At 45.3% G+C, this 21,600-nt stretch overlaps 2 protein-coding genes across 2 annotated transcripts in view; one reads left to right on the top strand and one right to left on the bottom strand.

Moving 5' to 3' along the window:
- The first annotated feature begins 1,211 nt into the window (after positions 1-1,211).
- SKP1 (S-phase kinase associated protein 1) lies at positions 1,212-10,428 on the top strand. The gene is made up of 6 exons (XM_084216128.1): positions 1,212-1,328; positions 3,942-4,038; positions 6,255-6,328; positions 7,486-7,629; positions 8,309-8,449; positions 9,215-10,428. Exons 2-6 carry the CDS (start codon positions 3,942-3,944, stop codon positions 9,248-9,250), a joined length of 492 nt encoding a protein of 163 aa, XP_084072254.1. The 5' UTR covers positions 1,212-1,328; the 3' UTR covers positions 9,251-10,428.
- A 5,247-nt stretch (positions 10,429-15,675) lies between these two features.
- TCF7 (transcription factor 7) overlaps positions 15,676-21,600 on the bottom strand; it is a 67,085-nt gene continuing 61,160 nt past the window's right edge. Inside the window, exons 9-10 of the mRNA XM_084215839.1 lie at positions 19,688-19,736; positions 15,676-15,860 (exon numbers count right to left, since the gene is read on the bottom strand). Coding sequence (XP_084071965.1) covers positions 15,781-15,860; positions 19,688-19,736 — 129 coding nt within the window. The 3' untranslated portion in view covers positions 15,676-15,780. The remainder of the gene's footprint in view (positions 15,861-19,687; positions 19,737-21,600) is intronic.

The raw sequence follows: 21,600 nt of genomic DNA, 5'->3' as shown, positions 1-21,600 counted from the left end.
AGGTATCAGTGCGCTTACAGGCACCTTGGCTGTGTCTGCACTGGAGTGATGTGAAAACATGCTTTTTGTTTCCTAAAACACTTTTATTTAGGATTGGAAGTAAAGTGTCAGAATCCTGCATTGTCTCTGTGTAAATACCTTGCCTACTTGAAAGCCATTTTGCCATGGAGAGCTGACACAAAGCTGGGCTCAGCAGCAGAGCATGGAGTGTGTACTGTGACAGTACACCACAGCCTTTGGAAACTTCACAGCGACGTGAGGGCTCATACCCTGCCCTTCCTCACAACGCAAAACCCTTCACATACCCTTTTTTCCCCGTGAAAACCAGTACCTGTTGCTTTCTAGCACACACTGGTGACCTAGCAGCCGTCACCCGTGCTGGGGGCAGTGCTCAGGTGGCGCGGTGCTAACACAAAGGCCTGGGCTGTGTCTGGGTGCCCAGCTCTGCTCTGCTCCTCGGCCCGGGGGCTCCTTGCAGAGCTGCTGTCCGGAGATGCTTTCAAGGGCTGAGCTAGAGCTGCCTGTAATTCCCGGCGGCACCTAGGGCAGATGTTCTGTGAGCACCACTCAGAGCTAAATCCATTTCCGGCTCCATGAAAGCTCCCGCACGTATTTCCACTGGAGGAAGGCTCTCGGATATTGGAACAATTTTAAACTAGCCGGTTCTTCAATGTTGTTTCTCGGCTAAAATGTCTTCCGCCTCTGGAGCAACATCTGGCGGTGGGATTTCACCGCGTTTACCTGCGGGAAGCCTCCACAGATATTGGCAGCATCACCCCGCTTACCCCCGGGCCTGGCCTTTCTCCCCGTGAAGGAAAACCAGCACCGTGGGCGTTCTGGGGCGAGCCCGGGTTACCCTGAATGACCGATTTCCCCACACGACCTGCCAGCCGGGCCCGCTGGAGGGCACCGAGCCAGCCCCCGGCCAGCGGCGCCCTCGGAGCCCCGCGCTGCCCTCAGGGCCCGTTCCCCTCAGCCCGAGGCGGGGGCCTTGCCCTCCCTCCATTGTGCGGCTTCTGGCGCGGCTGCGTCCCTGCCTAAAAAACCCTCCACTGGCCGCTCCTTCCCCTCGGACTCGTTTCGGCTCCGCTTCCCGCTCCGCACCTCTCGGGAGGCGTCGCGAGTACCGGATTTCACCGGTTGGGAGCCGTGGTGAGGTGTTTTGCTCAGGCGTTCGCGGCGGGCAGCCCGGGCGTTGGAGGCGGCGGGAGGCGGGTCCTCTCCCCTCCCCCTCTCGGTATAAGAGCGCCGCCGCAGTCGGGCCTCAGCGCCGCCACCGCCTCCTCACGGTCCGTTCGCGGAGCCGCCGCCGCTGCCGCCGCCTCACGGTGAGGCCCGAGCGGGGCGGGGGGGCGCGGGGGCAGCAGTAGGAGCTATGTGGGCGCGGCGGGCCCGGCCTGCCGCGGACGGAGGGTCGGGAGGCCGTGGGGTGATTGCGGGGGCCGGGGCGGGCGGAAAGACGAGCGCTCCTGGGCTGTGCAGGGATGGAGCGCCCGGGGTTCGTTGGGCCCGGGCCCTCCCGGGCCGTGCGGGAATGAAGCTCCCGCGGGGGCGGCGTGGGGAGCGCTGCCCGCGGGGGTGGTGAGTGAAGCCTCCGAGCAGACCGAGCCTTCCCCCCCCGCGGCTCCCGGGCGGCTGTGCCTCCCCCTGCCCCCCGTGACCGCCACGGCCGCGTCTCAGGTGTGAGTTCGTTACCTGGCTCCTGGTTACCGGCGCTGACGCGGGAGGCGAGGGGGAAGCAGCGGGCATCCATCCGGAATGGCGATGGGAGGTGCAGCTGTAGGTGGCTGAGCTCGGCGTTTCAGGCTTAGACGAGTAAATTACTGCTGTAATTCAGGTTTGGCTTGAGCTCGGCTCCCAGCCTGTTGTACTGTTGTCAAATAAAGCTTTTAGGACTGGTTTGCTTAGTCACCCAGTGGTGCTGCTGCTCAGGGACTGTCACCTATCGGAGCTGTACTGCAGCTTGCTAAAAATTAGTTTTGTTTTTTTTCCTATTTTCTAGGAAACTGAGTTCAGTAAAAAAAAAAAAATTAGGATGAAATTCTGATGTGTTGTCAATGATAAGGCAGTAGTTTAACTTCATTCTACTTGTTTCAGACTCTCAGCAATAACTGAAGGTGTTGTTAGAAGCAGATTTGGTTGATAGGAGGGAAATATCCTTGCTGGGGCTCCCCTGGCTAAGGCAGCATCCCTGCCTGTCTCTGCTGTGCAGCATTATGTAAGCTCAGGCTCGGGGAGGCTGGCGATGGAGCTGGGTTTGTTCTGGAGGGCTCCCAGGCAGTCACTGCAAGAACAGATGCATTAAATTTAAAATGTGTGCCTACAGCACTTTTCCCAAACATTATTCAAGCTGCTAAGACAGGACTGTGCTGTAGTCCAGATTCTGGTTTTGTGTGTGTGTATATATATACGTACACACACACACTTGTACCTTTGGAACAGTCATGACTGTGTTCCTCCAGAACACCCATCTTAATTAGAAGTAGCACTGTCATATAGGGTTACATTGCTGTGTAAACATTAACTGGCTGCTTACTGCCAAATGGAAATTAAAGCAATGAGGACTCGGGGCTGGTGTGAGCAGCTTAATAACACGTGTTGGCCGAGCCTCCCGTGGCCCGGGTTTGCACAGGGCTGTCAGGCTCAGCCACACTACACTGATGAGCTTTCAGAAAGAGGTAATGCAGGTTTGCTTCTAGTGGTCCAGTTCATTAACTGTTGATAGCTCAAGTACTACTGTGAGGCACTAGTGTGTGAAGCTGGTAAGTTTGGTGGGGGAAGAACGTAGGCAATTTAATTGCCATTGAAATTCTTTGTTCCTAGAGCTGTTCCCAGTAGCTGCAGGCTGTGCAAACACATGCTTCAGTGATCTTGAAGCAGGTAACTCGAGGACCAAAAAAGAAAGGAAACTGTTGCAATGGTTTGCTGCTAACAAATATTTTGAGTGGTAAAGGAACTTGCAACACATCCTCCTAGCTGGTTGAGAACAACTTTATAAAATTTGTACCAGACAGTTGTGTTTATAGTGTCTTTTGGTTGGCTCAAGTGCAGATACCCTACAGTCTGCATGTGTAGTTTCAGCCAGGAGTTGTAATCTCCTGGCTTCTGTGTCATGTGCTTTACTTCTGGGTTTCAGTTGTTACATATCTGGAATGATGCTTTTTTGTAGAATTTGATTGTGTTTTTGCTAATGACATCTTTCAAGCCTGCTGCCTCTTTATTGTAGGTCTTACTACAGTTTGGTTGAGGAATTTTGTTAAAATGCATGGTTGTCTCGGATGCTATCAAAGTACTGATCTTGCTTCCTGCTTTGCAAGGGCAGTAGTGAGTGCTGAAGGCCTTCCTTGTAGGAGTTTATTGCTTTTTAACCTCTTCAGAAAACCAAACATTTTTCTGGAGGAAAGCCTTTGATCCTGAGTAACCTGGTCTGTTTAACTCTGTTTGGAGCAAGGGAGGCTGGACTCGACTGTCTAGGGGAATTCCTTCCAACCTCAGTGTTATGATTCTGTTTCAGAGGCTATCATTTGAAAACTGCTTTTGAGATCTGATGTTGTTTGAGCAGTTGAAGTGAATAGCAGTTGTCTGGATTTGAAAGCAAGTGGTGTTTTGGAAGTGTTGAAATTTTTTTCAAGAGAAAGATAGCTGTAGTGTTATACTGGAAAAAAAAGCACTTATCTGTGTATTTTATGCTTTCAAGTTAAGAAAAAAAAGCTCATGAATTAATGTTAGACTTCAGTCAGTCCTTGTTTCTTAAACCTGAGGATTAATGAATTTAGGGTTGTTGATTCAAGGAGTGAATAATCTGAGTGCACCTTAAGTGTCATTGGGCTATCTGCTGTTGGGAAGAAACAATTTCAGCAGTAAAGATGCACTTCTTTGAGTCAACTGAAGATGTAACATCTGCTGAATATTGTGTGGAAATAACTGTCCTTCTCTTGTAGATGCCTTCAATTAAACTGCAGAGTTCAGATGGAGAAATCTTCGAAGTTGATGTGGAAATTGCAAAACAGTCTGTGACCATAAAGACTATGCTGGAAGGTAAGAGTGTGGGACCCTGAGGAAGCCTCTTGGACGGGAATTGAGACAAGTTGGTGCTGTGCTGAAAAAGGATTCCCAGGTGTATGGAGCAGCTTGCTGTCTCCTGCCTGAACAGCTGTAACTCCTGCTATTGTAGCTGAAACTCTTTAGGGTGGATATGCTCTTGTTAAAAGCACTTTTAGGGAGGTCACTAAAATACAAGCAGCCCACCGCCTTGCCTACAGTCTACTTCAGTTTTGTGAGAGTTAAGCAAACAGACTGTTAATAATATTTAAAACTTCAGTTTATTTAATCACAAAAACAGTCTTAGAATGTAAATATTACTTGTATGGAGTGGGGGATAATAAATCAATGCAATAAAGAGCTGAAGTTAAACCTGTATTGTGAGCTTGTGAATGCTGTTAAATTATTTGGGATAAATACTTAGGTCTGATCTCCTGCTGACATAAGTTTGAAACAAAAGAACTTGTGGCGGGGGAGGGGAAATCTGCCAGATGGCTGGGATACAGAGCAAACTGTCTAATCCCTCTAGTGCAAATCCTCATTGTTTACTGGTGGTTTTTTCTAGTTTTTGGATGTATTCATGAATTAACTTGGAAACTATTATTCCTGTACATGTAGTTAATATTACGCTCTTGCATGTAAATGCTTGGTTGTGACACCTTATGAGAGCAGTAAAAATAAGGTTGATTTATGTCAGGCATTGAATGCTTCTATTCTGTTAATAAGATGCTGTTGAACATGGCTGGCAACACAAACAGGAAATGGAATGCATTAGGGTGCACAGTTCTCAGTTTTCTCCTGCAGGATTTGTGCCAGTATTGGTGTTTAGTGATCCTCAGCTGGAGATGGAGGGAAGTTATTCATGGGAAGTGTGTAAGCTGGGCACCATAAACTTGGCTCTTTGTAACCTGGGAGAGAACTAGTCTGCTAGCACAGGTGGAATGCATTTTCAGTGCAGGTGGCTGAGCATCAGTTCATGTTTTGTGTGTTGGGTGCTGCAGCTGAGAGAGGAGGAGCTGAAAGTTTAGGTTGTACTGAGCACCGTGGCACCACCATTGAAATATTCATTTTCCACTAACAGATAAAATTGCTGGTTCAGAGGTGATGGTGAAAAGTCAAGCAGAGCTGACTGAAGTTCAGATATTGCTTGAATTATTTCAGTGTTTCAGTTCTGAATCTGTGGAGTCATTTCAAGCAAAAAAGTAGTGTTAATTAGCATCCCACTGATAACAACAGTAGCAGACTTGTCTAAATACAGAAGTACATGATTTTATCATGTACAAATTTGAGGCGTGATGATGGTCATATGTTCTTAAAAATTAGGTTCCTTGGTGGTGTAGAATTGGCTCATCTGTGCATGTAATGAGTGAAGGTTTGCATTGTTAGTCAATTACATAACAAATTCCAAGATGTCTTTGACAGCTAGGGTGTCATCCAACTGTTAGCATTTGGCTAATAAAAAAAGCACATTCTTTAATCAAAGATGGCTAATGTGGTATTTGTTCTGTGTATCAAGTTGAAACTTTAATTATCTTCTTTGCCTTATTTTTACATTGATTCCTTGATCATATCAAGAGGAAAAATCTAAATATCTCTGGAGCGTGCTGACAAGCTTTTAAAACAAGGAGTGTTGGAAACATGTTTTATAAATGCTTTTTTTGATGGAAGGATTTGTGCTGCTGCCTTACTATGTGAACTTCTTCAGCTGGTACAGGATCAATATGAGTGATTCAGAGCCTGAGAGCAGCACTTCTGTGGCTACAGTATTTCCTGCTCATGCAGAGGACAAGATGCTGTGTCTATTTACCACAGTAGATTTGAATTCTTATTTAATCATTAATGGAATGGGAGCTCTCAATTAGAACTTGTGGGTTGAAGCTGTGTAAGTGGTAAAAATACAAATGTTTGTCAGATTGTTCAGCATGAGTTCATATTCAGAACAATGAGTTAGCAAGTGACAGCTTAGCTGATGGTTTGTAGATACTGTCATTTGATGAGGCAGCCTTATCAGCCACTTAACCTCAACTTGGTACAACCTTGGATGCATAATGCAGCCATAGCTCCACACAGCCTTCAAAAGCTCTTTACTTCACAGTTTAGAGGTCCTTTGTTACCAATCTTCAGTGTTTTCAAAATAGTGAAGAACTGATGAAGCATCCCAGTTCAGCAAATGCTTTTGTCTGCCAATTGCTCAGTCATCTTTCCATTTTTAGATTTGGGAATGGATGATGAAGGTGATGATGACCCAGTCCCTCTTCCAAATGTTAATGCAGCCATCTTAAAAAAGGTAAGATGATGAAAGCTGTTGTGCTCTATGACAGTAAAGAAACGTAAAATTCATCTTGGAGTTGGGTATTATGAACTACTAGTTCAAATATATTTTTCACGTGCTGCAAGCTTAACCAAATCAAGGTGCATGAACGTGGGCATGTGGGCTGAGGCTGGCAGGTGGGTGATGGCAGAGTACGTGCAGGGGTGACCTGGAACAGCAGCTGTAAGGCAGACAGGCTTCCTAAGGAAGTGGTGCTGGGCATCTCTGCACACTGGCATTTCATGGTGTTAAAGCACTGGTTCTAACTGGATTCTGTGAACTGAGGAGGCTGTTCATGAGATGCAAATGTTTGGAGAAAGGATTAAGGGACAGGCAGTGGTGGGTGACTGGCAGTGGCAGTCGCTGTGTCTGGGTGGCAGTGACAGTGCTTAAGAGACACTGTGTGCCCTTGGTGGTATTAAATTCATTAACAGACCATGGTCACTGGCTCAAGGGAGTAAGGTGTAGTTGTGTGGTGTCCAAGATTCTTTATGCTTTCAAATAGAAAGAGTAGTGCCAAAGTAAGCACCAAACTATTGTGCCTGTTTTGGGGTAAATATAGGGTTAGGAATTGTTTCCTAGTGAACAGACACATAAATAACTCAAATTTGTGAAGTCTCTTGGGTTGGTGAAATGGAACAGGATTTTTCTTGCAGTAGATCTCTGCTTCTTTTATATGTCTGGGTCATGAGATTGCATGTTCCCAAACTAGGGAAAAAAACCAAAACAAACCCCAAACCAACACTAATGGCAAACTTGCTGGCTGAACTTTGTACTGGGGTGAATGTGACCTGCTGGTAGCTATTACCACTCTGCTCTGTTCTGCTGTATAGTGTCTGCTTAATACAAAGTATGTTTCTGCAAACAGATTGAATACAGCAAAATGAGGTTTAGATTTTCTTTGTACAGCCCATGTATGTTAGCAGAGGGACTAATAACTTCATAGCACCAGCTGCTGGTTTTTAAGATTAAGTAATTAACATGCTACTAAATCAGTTGGGATTTCTGAAAGCTGCTGTATTCTGAGATTGGGGATCAATTGTTCTAATTTCTTCCAAAATGAAATTAAGTTGTAGTTGGAGTTTCATGGGAAAATTGCTTGGATAAAACTTTAATATCAAAACCATAATTAGGTGATTCAGTGGTGCACCCATCACAAGGATGATCCACCTCCTCCTGAGGATGATGAGAACAAAGAAAAGAGAACAGATGACATCCCTGTGTGGGATCAAGAGTTTCTGAAAGTAGACCAAGGAACACTTTTTGAACTTATCCTGGTGAGTGTCCTCAAGAAGGGCAAAGGCTGTGCCTGTGAAGTGAAGTTATGCTATGCACTTGAGAAATAAAGCCTTTATGCTTCTTGAGTTACTTCTTCATTGGAAAAGGGGCATGTGGGGAGGGAGGGCAGGTGGTTCTGGTGAGTACTGGCTGAAATTGATGAGGATGTTGGAGTATTTGTTAGCCTAATGCTGGTATTAGTGTGTACTCACTCATCAGTCAAAACACTTTACTAAATAGCACTGTCTTTTATTCTTGTTGCTCTCAAGTCCAAGTTGAGGGCTTATTACTAGTTACAGAGTTCTGGAGATTTGCATAAAAGTGAAAATCTGACTTTGACTGTTAAATTTGTACTGTGTATGGACCTGTAAGCCAACATTACCTGCCTTGGCTAGTGAACAGTACTGCAACACTGAAGATCTTGGATGTTTGCAGACTTCTGAAAGCTATTTGTAAAGGGTGGAGCAGGAGGAGTTTTTTCATGGTACAAATGACTACCTTCTATTTGGCAAGCAAGTGCTAGGTAGTGTCCCTTGAAGGGTTTTAGCTAGAAGCTTCTCAAAGTGGAGATGATCTGTTTGCATACAGTATTCTAAAATTTCAGTGTAAACTTCTGTAGTGCATCTACAGAGACAGAATATTGATATGGAGGCTTTAAATCTGAAAACTCTTTCACAGGCTGCAAATTATTTGGACATCAAAGGTTTGCTGGATGTCACATGCAAGACAGTGGCAAACATGATCAAGGGTAAAACTCCAGAAGAAATTCGCAAGACATTCAATATTAAGAATGACTTCACTGAAGAGGAAGAAGCACAGGTACTTGGTCTGGGTTTAATTATAATTTAGATGGTTGTTTGTGCTGAATTATTGTGTGGTGCTTCATAACTCAATTTGTGATGCAGCAGACTTGTTACCAATGAATGTAAACTAATACATCAGCTCCTCATCGTTGGGGTGCTACTAGCAGAAGACACTGCTCTCTACCATGCTTGCAGCCCATTGCCTGAAAAGGTTAAAACAAAATGTGTTGATTTTTCTAACTCCAGCATGTTTAATAAGGAGGCATGTAGGATTGTTTGTGGCAGTCTTAGTTTGCTGGTTTGGGGCAGTCATGGGAATGCTGAAGATGTATTGCTGCATGTGGCTGGAGAGGTAAGTTTGGGTTCTCTAAGTAACAAACTCATTGATCTTAAAACTTGATCAACAAACCAACTGCAAAATGGCAGAGGTGGGGAAATAGCAGAACATAATGCCTGGTTTCAATACAGGGCAATAAGTTGTAGATTTTTGAGGGTATTTTTCAATGCTATGTCATAAACTGCCTTTACTTCAGATATTCCATTTGCTTTTCTTGGTCAGAAAATTTCAGATTTGATCAAACCTAGGCATGAAAAACCTGACTTACACTGATAAACAGGCCAGTTTGGAAGACAGATTTTATAATTGCAAAATCTGTGTGAAAAACTAAAGCGGCTCCAAGTTTGTCTCTGTGCAGTAAATAATCCTGAATGCTTGTGGGTATTTACAGCCAAAGGCTTAGAATTTCACTGCAACATACTAACAGTTAAACTGCTCTTGCAGGTACGTAAAGAGAACCAGTGGTGTGAAGAGAAATGAAGTTTTGTGCCTGACACTCGAACACTGTAAGGATTGTTCCAAATACTAGTTGCACTGCCCTGTTCATAATTGTTAATATTAGACAAATGCAGCAGCAAATGAAGTTGTGTTAGCAGGATGTTGTTCCCTTTGCATGTGTAGTGTTTTTTTGAGTACAGATCTAGATCTGAGTTTTTACTAGTGTAATTGGATGTCTTTTTACTTTGCAATGAATAAAACTGAACTAAGTGTGGATTCTGTATGGGAAGTAGCACTTAAGGTTGTCATTTTCATTACACTTTTAAACTGTTGAAGTCCAGATGTAGTGCTAAGGATTGACTCTGTTGTAAATAAAAACATCTATAACTTTTTCCTCAAGAAGAGCAAAACACATGTATTTACAGGGTATTGATAACTTCAGAAAGAAAAACTAGAATGTGTCTTGGGGAACTAGATGATATAAAAAAGTTACTGGATTTCTTACAAAAGCATTGTGGAAAAAAGTTAAGTGTTACTTAAAGCTATATAATTTTCAAGATGGTTTTTGTCCTGCATTTAAAAAAAAATTAAATATTTGACCACTTTCTTGTCCTTTTAGTCTTGCCTTATAGACTAGTGAAAATGTGATTTAGAACTAAACAAGCTCCTGACAGTTAAATTTGAATACTTCAGCCATGTCTTGAAGACCTGCCTCTAGGTGATAGCAAATAAAGTGTGTTGCTTTATGCACAGGATGGGTGTGTTTTTATACATATTACTGTTTAAAGTGGAATCCAGATTTGACCAAAAATGACTGACATTACCAAAGTTAATATTATTGACCTGTGCATGCCATTAGTGGCTGGTTTTTAGGCAGTTTTAAAGACCCTTGTGATGTAGCTCTTGGAAACATGGTTTCATGTGTCCACAGGAAATCTTTTGCCTCTGTATGTGATACTTCAGCTTGTAGAGACTTAATTATTGCATACAAAGCTAATTCAATATCAAGCTTAACTTCTTTGGACAAAGCCACTTGCAACTAGTTGAACAGTAACTGGTTTTCTGATTTTTTTTTTTTTTTTTACAGTTCCCTTATAGGGAGTAGGGGATGGTTGTGTGGTAGATCTTTGAGGTGTGCTCTTAGCTTGTATTGCATTCCATTCTCTGTATAAACCTTAGAGTAGAATGAACCTTAATAAACATACTTATCTCACTTGAAATATCGGTGTTTCACTTCTGAATTAATAAAGGGCTTTTAAACTTTTGTTTGCAAATTGTTCTAGTTATTTGGAACTAGAGAGGTTTACTGTCACCTATTACTGAGTGTAGAAATAATAGCACTAAGGCAGTGGTTAATTGAAATAAAACAGATGTCAAGTTTTTAAGTGACTAGTGCAGGGTACTAGTCAGACACAGTGGACAACTTTGAGATGAAGTTGGGTGGTGGTTAAATATCCAGAGATATATTTTTGATGGCTTACCAAGATTACCTGCATTTTGGATGTAGCCATTTTGAAAGCATTCAGACTTTGCTCTGAAGCAGCATTCAAACCCATGCTTTAGGTAGAACTTCTCCTCACATCTGATTTCTCAGGAGGTTGTGGGGCCTGCCTTTGTGCTGCTGGGCATTATATTGGGTGTATTACACATTGTCAGTGGGCATAAAATGTTCTGCTGCTATGCTTGGATGTGCTCAAGCCTTTCTAGCAGCCTCTATTGCAAACAATGCACCTCAGTTTAGAAGTGCTACTAGAGGAAAATGTGATGTTCTCTGGCTATGTTTGTAGTTAATATTCAGAAGCCTGGTGTAATTGTGTTTGGTGGCAGCAGCCTGTGTGTAAATTCCTTTGGGTGCTTGTCATGAGCCCAGTGTCAATGTTTGTCAGCAGCCACCGCCTTGCAGGATGCCTCATGCTGCTTCAGGGTGAGGGAGAGACAAAGACACAGTTTATCTTCCTCATTGCACTGCTCCAACTGTGCTGTGCCTGCATAACCACACCTAGGATAAAACTTGGTAGTTGTGAGAGCAGCTGGCCCAAACCTGAGCTGTGCTGGGCAGCTGTGCAGTGCTGGAGCCTGTGCTGAAGCCCCAGGCTGTACACTTGGCTGTTGGCACTGAAGTACCTGTGGAGGTGTAGGGGGGGCTGGTCTGTGTGCTCAAGGCATTGTGTAGCTTTGGCAGATTTGTAATAATCTCACTAGTCTTGGTAGTTAGGATTGCATACAACTTACTTTCTCTAATTGAAATTCCCCTGCAGTACTGAATCAGACTTCAGCCAGATTCAAATTCTGTAGCTGCCTGGCAGGGATGTCAGCAGGAAAAGACTGGTTTTTTGAATCTCTCAGTTTTCTTACCCACTCCAGTAATACTAGTGCTCAGCTGTAGAGAAGGACACAGGGGAGCTGCTGAGAATTTGGGCTGTCCTGTGGCTGCTGCCTGTGTGCCATGCTTCAGCTGAACCTGCTCCTTGCTGCTGTAACAGGCACTGGCTGTGTACTGTGAAATTCCAGAAAGCAGGAGAGACTGATTTCCCACTGTTAAACTTTCTGTTGCTGTTTAACTTGTATTAAAGCTGTTTTTTTTTTCCCCTAACTTTTTTTTTTTTTAAAGTCAGTGCAGGATCAGGGATCAGTCTTCTCTTGGATAAAGGGATTGAGTGTGGGGGTAGGGAGAGGCAAGGCTGGGTGTTAGTAGGAATTGTAGGAAAAAAGTATTTTCTTTGTACCCTTGGCTTAGTATTTCAGTCTTACCCATTGAAGGTTATTGGCAGTTATTCTGAAAACTATTCAAACATACAAATGCTGAAGGGAAAAAACAAAACCAAGCAGGAATCCTCTTGAATGCTAAGAAATAGTTACTTGAGAGCTTGATAGCATTATAACTTCCAGTGGCCTCTTTTGAACAGCCAGTCTGGCAATTACTTTATTTATAAAGCTATAAACATACTTTGAACATAAAAGCCAAAAAATACAAACTCAGTGAAGTAAAAAAATTACAACAAATGATGGATAGTCATTGGACAAATGAAGGTACAGCTGCAAAACATTTATCCCTGCTACATACATACAGTGGTTTTACTTGTTTTAATGAAGTGGTACTTCCATGACTTCTACATTCAGATTGATTCCAGGAATTCAAACATGTATTTCAGGAAGAGTTAAAACTGCTGTAAAATAACTCGAAAAGAATTCTTGTTGAGATAAAAACTTCAGGGCAAAGTCTTCCTTTTATTAAAAAAGAGTATTAACACAAAATAGCAACACTTCATATGGCAGTTTGAAAGACATTTTTTTTGGTATTAATGACTTTGTTTTGGCATTGGTTATCAGCCGTAGGGCCATGGAACAGAAGTCAGTCATGCTGTTTTGCCTTGGAAAGGGGTAGCCAAACAGTATCTTTTCTGTGTTTTGGAATAAAAGTAATGGCATTTTCTCAGTTACCAAGTATAAACTGAGTGCAGTGTATCACAAGTGGGTATTCTGAGTTTATCCTGCAGCAGCTGGAAGCACAGGGTAGGGTCTGGCCTGTATGTATAGAGCAGAGCAGACAACGCTGTGGGTGTGACTGCTCCAGCTCTGGGGCTCTGAAAATGCTTCTGTGCCACAAGGGCACAGGCAAGGGCTCCTGGAGAGGGGGTGTTGGTGTCACTAAGGAGCTTTGGCAGGAATCAGTTGGAATAACAATGGTGAGAGGAGGCTGTAATGCAGATGAGCCTTTTGCTGGTCGAGGCAGGGACTGACAGCATGGAGGGGCCAGAGGAGCCTTGAAATAAGTGGGTGAAAGTCCCAGGGGGTGAAATGAACGAGGGCTGGTCTGGGTGCCTCGGCCAGTTTAATACTGATCAGGACTTGCCCTGAAATTTTCTTCTTGTGTTATTTAGACACATCTGCTTTTTCTTTTCTACCTGCCTTTGCTTTGCTGCTAAGTTCCATCTGTCATCCAACCATGCAGTAGCAGTTGGGTGTTGAGTTACACCAGCCTTACACCCAGGATGGGGTACACCAGGCTATGGTGGCTGGTCTGTCATCTCTGGTGTTTCCAGGAGGTGACACTTACAGCACCTTACAGCAGAGGGTCTCAGAGTGACAAATGATGTGCTGAGACACAACCATTTTTAAAGCTGTTTTTTTTTTTTGTTTGTTTGAAAATCAAATGATTAAACAGACCATATCAGGTCTGGCAAGTACTGAGTTCCTCTGTTCAGCACCGGAACATGCTGTTGGCTAAGCTTGCTAAAATAATTTAAAATGAGCAGGTTGCATATTGATCTAGTGCTATGTAATTAACCCTCTGAGTGCAGTCAGCATAAAGGTTTACAGTTGGCATTGGATCAGGTAATGCTACTTCTCCAAGGGTTAAAATGATTCAAACTTCAAAATGACTCTGCAAACTTGTCAGGTTCGTGCACATAGCTTTCTGTCAGTGCTTCTGAAGTTACATTTATACAGGAGAGGAATAAAGAAATAGGTTTAGATCTTCAAAACTAAAACCAGAAATAAAAAATCTACACTACTAGAAGCAAAACCATCTAAATAAAGGGACCAAACCCAAAGCTGCTCTATGGACTAGTTAGGTTTGGCTTTTTTTTTTTTTTTTAATTTTTAAATCTTTGAGGCATAAACTTGGTTAAAAAGTTACATTAAATCCAATGTAAAAAATTACGGTTTTTGTTTTTGCATTAAGAAAAAAATATAAAAATAGTTTGTACATTATAAAGGTCATCTTAAATTTCTTGCAGTTCTACAATAATATTACTACATAATTTGTATTCAGTACTCCAAAACCCATCTATCAAGTAGGAAAAAAATAGTGCCCCCTCTACCTCTGTGTGGTGTCATTTTTCTCTTCAGCAGTCTGGAATAGATTTCTTTAAAACAGGAAAAAAGTCTGCACTGGACTAGACTGTGGTCTCTGAGAAGACTGTAAACCTGAAGTAAACCCAGAACTTGGAATTATTTGGGATTTACATCAGTTCATGGAGATCATAATCCATCCACATTGTTTTTGTTTATCAAACTCAAAATATGAATACAATATCAGAAACTGGTAAACATTTTAAAGCTGGAGAGAATACATGAACATTTGGCATCGTCATTGGGGTGGAGGGAGAATCTTTTAGAAAAAGCTAGAATAAGGTTTTTTAAAAAGTTCTACACTGGATCATGACAAAGAGGGTTCTTATTTCACTGAGGGTATGTACAGACAGAAGCCTACAGAGCAGGGCAGCGAGTGCTGCTCTGCTGCCATACTTGCCCTGCCACAGAGGAGCTCACACCTCCTCCAAAGGACCTGCTGAGCCAGTGTGGTCCTCTGCCCTGGGCCAGCGTGATCCTGGGCCACTGACCAGTGTGGTCCTGCACCACGGGCCAGCCTGCCGGGGCTGCTGGCTCCCCACATGCCCTGCCCTGCTCACTGCTGTGGAGGTACAGAGCTTGATCAGAGCCTAGAAACGCAACAAGACTGATTTCTGAGGCTTTGGCTAGTCTGTCTGGTGGGATTTCTGGCCATCCACATCTGCGGAGGGCAGTTCCTAACAGCAGGGCAGACCCTGCACCTGCCTGATGCCCTGAGCAGCCATCAGCCCCTCCAGCAGCTGGTCCGTGCTCCTTTGCCTGGCCGGTGCTCCCTTTTTCCTCTGCTTTGCTGTACAACCATGGAATGGAACATGTCTGCACAGAGACCTGTTACCTGCAAACATCTTCCTGTTCTCAAACAAGAAGTTAAAAAAATTCACCTCATTGCTTTAAATATTTGATTTCTCTTTTACCCGGTCAGACCAGAATGCTGGCATCGCTTCGTTTCCTTTTCAGACATACGGGCTTTTAAAAAATTCTCCTATTCCAGCTTTTCCAGCTCCTTGGTAACGGCTATGGGAGATCTGTGAGTGACTACACTTTGAAGCAGCTCGGAAGGCAGGGACTGGAAGGCAGGGTAAGACTGACAGCACCTACCACCTACAGCAGCAAGCTGGGGATGTGGCTCTGCTCTCTGCCACACTTGGAGATAATGCAGTAAAAAAGAAACCAAAACAAAATCCCAAATAAACAAAAAAAAAAAAAGCATCACAGGGCAGGGACAAAAGGCTTGTTTACTCATCAGCATTTTAAATTTTGGCAAGTACTTATTTTTTTAACCTTTTTTTTTGAAATTGCTTTTCTATCTTTATCACCCCTCCCCTCCACAAAAACCCCAACCAAGTGAGTTTTCCATCATCCTTAAGTCATCCTGTCGCCAAACTTTGCATGTTTTACAGTGAGATGGGGATCTGGCTGGGCCTCTGGTCCTCGTCCGCGGGCAGCAGAAGCAGGTGGGCGAGCGGAGTGCCCGGTGTGGCCAGCGGCTGGCAGGGACTATGTCCCCGAGGAGGCGCGGCTGTAGGCGGGGGGCGCGGCGGGCGCCGAGGAGCGCCGGGCGCCGGGTCTGGAGGGGCCGGAGGCGGGCGGGAGGTGCGCGGACACGGGGCAGGGGTCGGGCTGGTCGCGGTGCGCGGGGTCAGCGGGGGCTGCGAGCTGCTCTGACGGGAAGGCGGAGGGGATGCTTCGGAGTGCGTCCGGTGGGGATGGAGGGGAGTCTATAGCACTTCCATCGGAAGAAACTGGGCTGGCACAGCGTCCTTCTCCTTGTAGGTACCGAATGCACTTCTTTTTCCTCCTGGAACAGCAGAGAGAGGCCTGTGTGAGTGCCGGGAGGGTCCCGGCAGCCCCGCGGATCGGCCGTCCCCTTCTCCCCGCGGGGCCGGGATGGCGGCGGCGCTGCAGCGCTGCGGGGACACCGCCAGGCGGCGCCGGCGGGCCGGGAGCAGGGCCCGCAGGAAGGGGCTCGGCCGCAGCGGGAGAGGAGGAGGAGCAGGAGGAAGGCATGAAACAGGAATAACCACCAAAATGCTGTGAGGAAAATGAAAACACACAAAAAAAAGAAAAAAAGAAAAAGAAAAAAAGACATCCCCCCCCCCCCATCCCCGAATGCCTCTGACTGTCGTGTTGAGCAGAACAGGTAAAAGAACATCTCCCAGCCAGCTCCCTGCCTCGCTGTCTGAGCTGAGGGAAACCGATCCAATGGAGATCTCACTATTGCGGGCACACACCTGTCTTTGATCTTCCTAATGAAAAACCAGACTGTGTGAGAATGAGTATTAACTAGTCCAGTATTAAACATGACTTGCACTGATGTGAACAAGAGCAGTGCTGTTACTGCTGTCAGTGCCATGTTAGCTGTGCTGACCCAATTAATTTGATAGGAAACACGACAGCTCAGCTGAACTATTTAACTTGAGGGTATTTTCCATGGGTAGTAATTCTCCAGAGACAAGCCTGAGGAAGAGCTGTGTTTCCCAGAGACATCTTGGGAGTAGCTGCAGGATAGAGTTTCAATGACCCGTTTAAGATTACAGGAATGTGCCCATTGATTCATTGGATTTAAAGTTACAGGGGGGAAAAACCAGATGTGATACTACAGGCTGCTGATAATGGCCCAGTCCATGGGTTATGCTGAGGTGGGTGTTACACAGCTAAAGGTGTTTATCCTTCTCTCTTTAAGGGAAATTATCCCTCTCACTTTGGAAACTACAGCACCCTGGAGTGTTTGTCCAGGGTATGGGGGAGGAGTGTGAAAGCTCTAGAACTGGAACACCCAGTCATAACCAGTTAACCTCTCCGTGGAGTGGAGATCCTCCTGGGGAGGTTGTTCTCCACAGGTGAGCAGAGCACGTTGGGCAGGAGCCCCTGAGTGGCAGCAGGAGCAGTTAGTACAGAATTGCAGAGCAGCTCTGGCTGACCAGGGCTGGGTTACACGGGGTACACAGGAAGAGCATGCCAAGGTGCCCGGGCACTCCAGCAGCCTGTGTTAATCAGGAAGCCGTGCAGAGGAGAAGCTGAGCTCAGAGCTGGAATGGAGGCAGAGGGAAGGTGGAAGAAGTGTCCATGGCAGAGTGGGGCACTCAGCCTGGCAGCACAGCTGTAGGGGGCACGGGGCACTCCAGCAGCCCCCTCTGGTCATTCAAGTGTTAATGAGACACTAAGGGAGCTCTCCCTGGATTCTTAATCAATTAAAAACTGGTGCTTGATGACACTACCAGGGAATAAAAGGCAAACAGGGAGCCCTGCTGTTGTGGCACACTGAGGTGCAGGAGGGGACTCAGCCATGGGGACTGGAGCTTGGGATGCACCAATGGTCAACTAAATGATTTTAGTCACTTCAGGATGAAGTGAACACATCAAGCAGTGCTTTGTTTCCACCTTCTTCCTCATGCATTGGTGTAAAACTGCAAGTTGCAGATATCTGTCTAAGCTGGAGTCTCTCTGTGCTCTGGCACCCAGATCCAGAAGCTCTCGGGATCCTTCTCTGCCTGCCTGCCTTTGCAGCCCCTCTGAGCCCAGCAGCACTTGGTTGATGTGGATTTTACTGTTTCTTGACCAAATCCATCTCTGGGAGCCTGAGGAGCACAGCACTGCTCTGTTTTGCTGCTTGAGGTTGTCCCACCCCACCCATGGCAGGTACTGCAAAATTTAAGGCTCAGGAAGAGATGGATCTTGAAATACACAGTTAGCCCAGTATAAATAGGAAAAAACCCCCATTAAATCCTCACTTGCTAGCCCTAGGGTGCCACCAATGTGATTGGAAAAAAAAAGCCTCATGTAAGGATCACAGAGGTCTCCATCCTGGAATTAAACTTTTAAGACCAAGGAAGTCTACCAGCTGAGGAACATGTGCACACTAAACCAACACTGCCCCGGGAGGGCTAAAAACCCCAGAGTACAGCCTGTCCTTGCAGCTCAGAAAACTCCTGAGGCTGCCCAGAGCATGCCCCATCCCTGCCTGGCGCTGGGATGGCCGCAGGAGGACAGGTGGAGCTGAACCCCTGTCCCAGGAACACCCAGCAGCGAGGAGATGCCGATACACACCTGCACGGGCCGCACCAGTCCGTTTGTTGGTTGAGGCCAAAGCGAGCTCTGCATTTCTTAGGAGAGGCAGGATCTGAACACAGAAGCATGCGCGGCGAGAATGGGCAAGGCAGAGGCACAAAGAGGAGGAGGAGCACGAGGAAGAAAAGAGGCAACATCATTTTAGCCATGTAACACACACTAACAGACTACAATCCCGTTATTTGCTGCTACAGAATGGCGCTGGCACCACCTGGAAGAAAGTGATCGTTAGGCAAATATCAGAGATCACTCCTGGCAGCTGGAGGTGGTTTGGGAAACAGCTTTGAGAAACGTGGGCAATTAAGGCTCTTCCAATTTCTTAGGTCTGGAAAAGCTGCGAAATAGCGGAGGGATGCCCGACTCCTGTGTCTGCATCCCTGCCGGCTCCCTGCCCTTCCAGCAGACACCACCGGGCTGCGCACCGAGAGAAGAGGAGGAAACGTTGCAGAAGCAGGCTGAAAGCAGAGTTAGCACCACGGAGACCTGGGCCCAAGTATTCCACTCTGCCCCACATCAAACCCCTTCCAGTTTTAATGGAAAAGCTCCACGGCCTTCCCTAAAACGTTGCTGTTTTGCTGTATAATTACAGGACTCATTAGGGTGAAGCCCTGTTTGCTTTCAGGCACATCATGGTTTTCTCTGGTGTTGTGAATGGGATTAACAGCACATTTCTGTGCTGGATTCAGCCTCTCTCTTTCAACCACCATCAATGTCTCGTTGTGTACAACCAGTAATTGGTTTTCAATCTGTAACAGGTGAAATTATAATTTTTGTATTACACAGACAAGACACATATATGCATATATAAGAATATACAATGCACTCTACATAAAGGCCTAAAAACTTGTATTCTTCTTATCAAACTCAGCACTGAATGAGATCAACAGTGTTAATTAAACTGAAGGTATTACTGGGACACATGTCTTGATAATGATTCCCTTTTAAACTAATATTTATTGGTACAGATAATATTCCTGATATGGCAGAAATACTTCAGAAATCAGCACATGAATAGCCTTGGGTGATGGGAATGTGTCTGTGACCAGCTGAAATCTGTCAAAAGGGCCTTTTTAATTGGCAGGGTGGTACAGGGAGGTGGGGGTTAGTATGACTTTGCTTCAACTCTACATTACTTTGAAATGACAACCAAAGCTGGAGTAGTCCCATAAGTGATATTCAGCTCTTCCACTACATTTCATCCCACACACAACAGGGATGCATTTGAGAGGAGTTTTCTTTAGTTAATATCATCTGTAGGTCTGTTGGGGACGTTCACCTTGGATGTTTTCAATAGATAAAGTTTAGTGATAGTTTATATGAAGTTATTATACATTTGCCAAAATCCAATCTTTTTAGTTTTCACATGCTACCCATGTTCCAAATCAAACATGTCTATTAAAAATCACAGAAATGTTAATTTACCATGGCTTAAAAAAATAATGAATGTGTATTTCTCTAGTTAAGCTCTGGAGAATAAAAGAAAACATGGTAAAACACAACAACTGCTTTGGATTCTCCCATCTGAGCAGGAACAGCTGCCAGGCTGCAGGCACTTACCTGAGCTGGAATCTTGCTGCTTTTCCCGTGTTCGTCTCTTCTTCTTCCCCTAGGAAATCAAAGGAAAGGCTGTTACCTGTGCTCCAGAAAACTGAGGGTGCTGTGCAGGGTTTTTGGGGCTGGACTGGGTGCTGGGGATGGCTGCTGCCTCCCAGGTAAGAGCCATGGTGCTGCTGGCTCAGCCCATTCCAGGAGGAGATGAACTGCAAGATGCTGCAAAGGGACTGCTCAGGTTTATCTATGAAGGTGTCCCTTCCTTTCCCTCTTCCCATTCCAACACTCCTAAGAAGAAACCCAGGGGGAACTCTCCAAGTGAAACCCAGACATGTTTTGGGGCACTTGCTATGGCTTCTGCACAGCACAGATTCATTCTGGGCTTGTGCCTTTTCTCAGGGATTAACCCTCATTCCCATATCCCCGGATCCAGCACCACAGGCATCTTGGCTCAGCACTTTGAGTGAGATCTGTGCATTTTCAGAAACTGCAATAAACTCAAGAGGTGGTGGCAGCCATGTCCCCACTCCTACCCCCACGTTTGCTCCATCTTCTCCCCAACACACTGCTCCATGCTCTGCTTTATGAGTCCAGGACTAGGCTGCAAATGCAGTTAAGACTCAGATCTGTGGCGTAGGCTGTGTCAGAAAGCGAGAGGGAAAATGTCAGTGTATGTAGACCAGCTGTAATAAAGCCAGTGCCTGTGCCTGTGCGGCTCAGCACCTCTGCCAGCTCCTGACAGAACTCCTCGGCCCACTCTGATGCATCTCACTTGGGGATCCCACCCATTATTGCTTTAGTTAATGAACTGATGATTTAATTAATGAGATCAATAGAATTAAACAAGATTTGCTGCATGCAATGGAGAGAGTATGATCAATAGCTGATGCTCCTGTCATATTTTTATATTTCTAAAAAACACTTGGTCCATTTTAGAACCTTCCCTATTTCCAAAACATGCTTTAATGTGGAGCCTTATACCCAAATTGAAACTGGTTCTTGATATTCCCTAGTTTCAAATGGGAAAGAAAGTTTTAAGAAATCCCCAGAAATTTATTTTTAAATAATACTAATCTATTTCAGTGCTTTTGCAGTTCTGGACCCATCTCTCATTCTTCTTTCACTAATAAAAAATTCCTATTTTATCCCCAAACTGCCTCTCTGATTCACAAGATGCAGCACCTCCCCTTGTCCCCTAATGAGCTGATTAATGAGGGCACAGCAGCACGGAAGCAAATCTGGCTGTGTGGCATAGGCAGCTCCCAGGGCTGCCTTTGACCTGTGACTTTTTATATGACTTCTTGTGGTTTGAGTGAAGGTGGAAAGCTCTGAGCTGTGGTGAGCTTTTCCTTCAGTGGGGGTGCAGCTGTATTTCCTGCCTGATTTCTGCATCACGTGCTGCACGAGTGACCTACATTCCTCCTCCTCATCCCTGCTCAACTTCAGAGAGAGAAGCATCTCTTCCAACCACCACAGCACCCAAACCAGCTGGTTCACAGCACTGGGAGGACCAATATACATTTTTGGAGCCCACCATCTTTCTTATGGAGAAAGGAACCAGCCCTTGGTTCCCCAAGGAACCAGGTGAAGATGATACAGGACTGGGATTTCCATGGAGGATGTGCCTGGCCTCGGAGGAAGATGGTGCCATGCTCTCAGCAATGCTGATGCTCTCCAGATGTGTGCCCATCAAAATGTGGGCTGGGGGCTTCCCATCACCTCTGCTTTTTCTGCATCATCTCTGCCCTCTGTTTTTGGGGGGAGTTTGGGGTGGTTTGGGTCTGTTTACAGGTGTTTTCTTGCCCTTTGGTGGAGTTTTGTCATTCTGGAAGGGGAGCTGTGCCTTTCCCAGGCGTAAGAGAGTGTCTGTGAGGGAAATGATAGAGATGTGTAGATGGACAGACATCTGAGACTTATCT

This window comes from Fringilla coelebs (genome assembly GCF_963513975.1).
Source record: "Fringilla coelebs genome assembly, chromosome: 15".
Lineage (NCBI taxonomy): Eukaryota > Metazoa > Chordata > Aves > Passeriformes > Fringillidae > Fringilla > Fringilla coelebs.
This window is presented reverse-complemented; position numbering and strand designations above follow the sequence as displayed.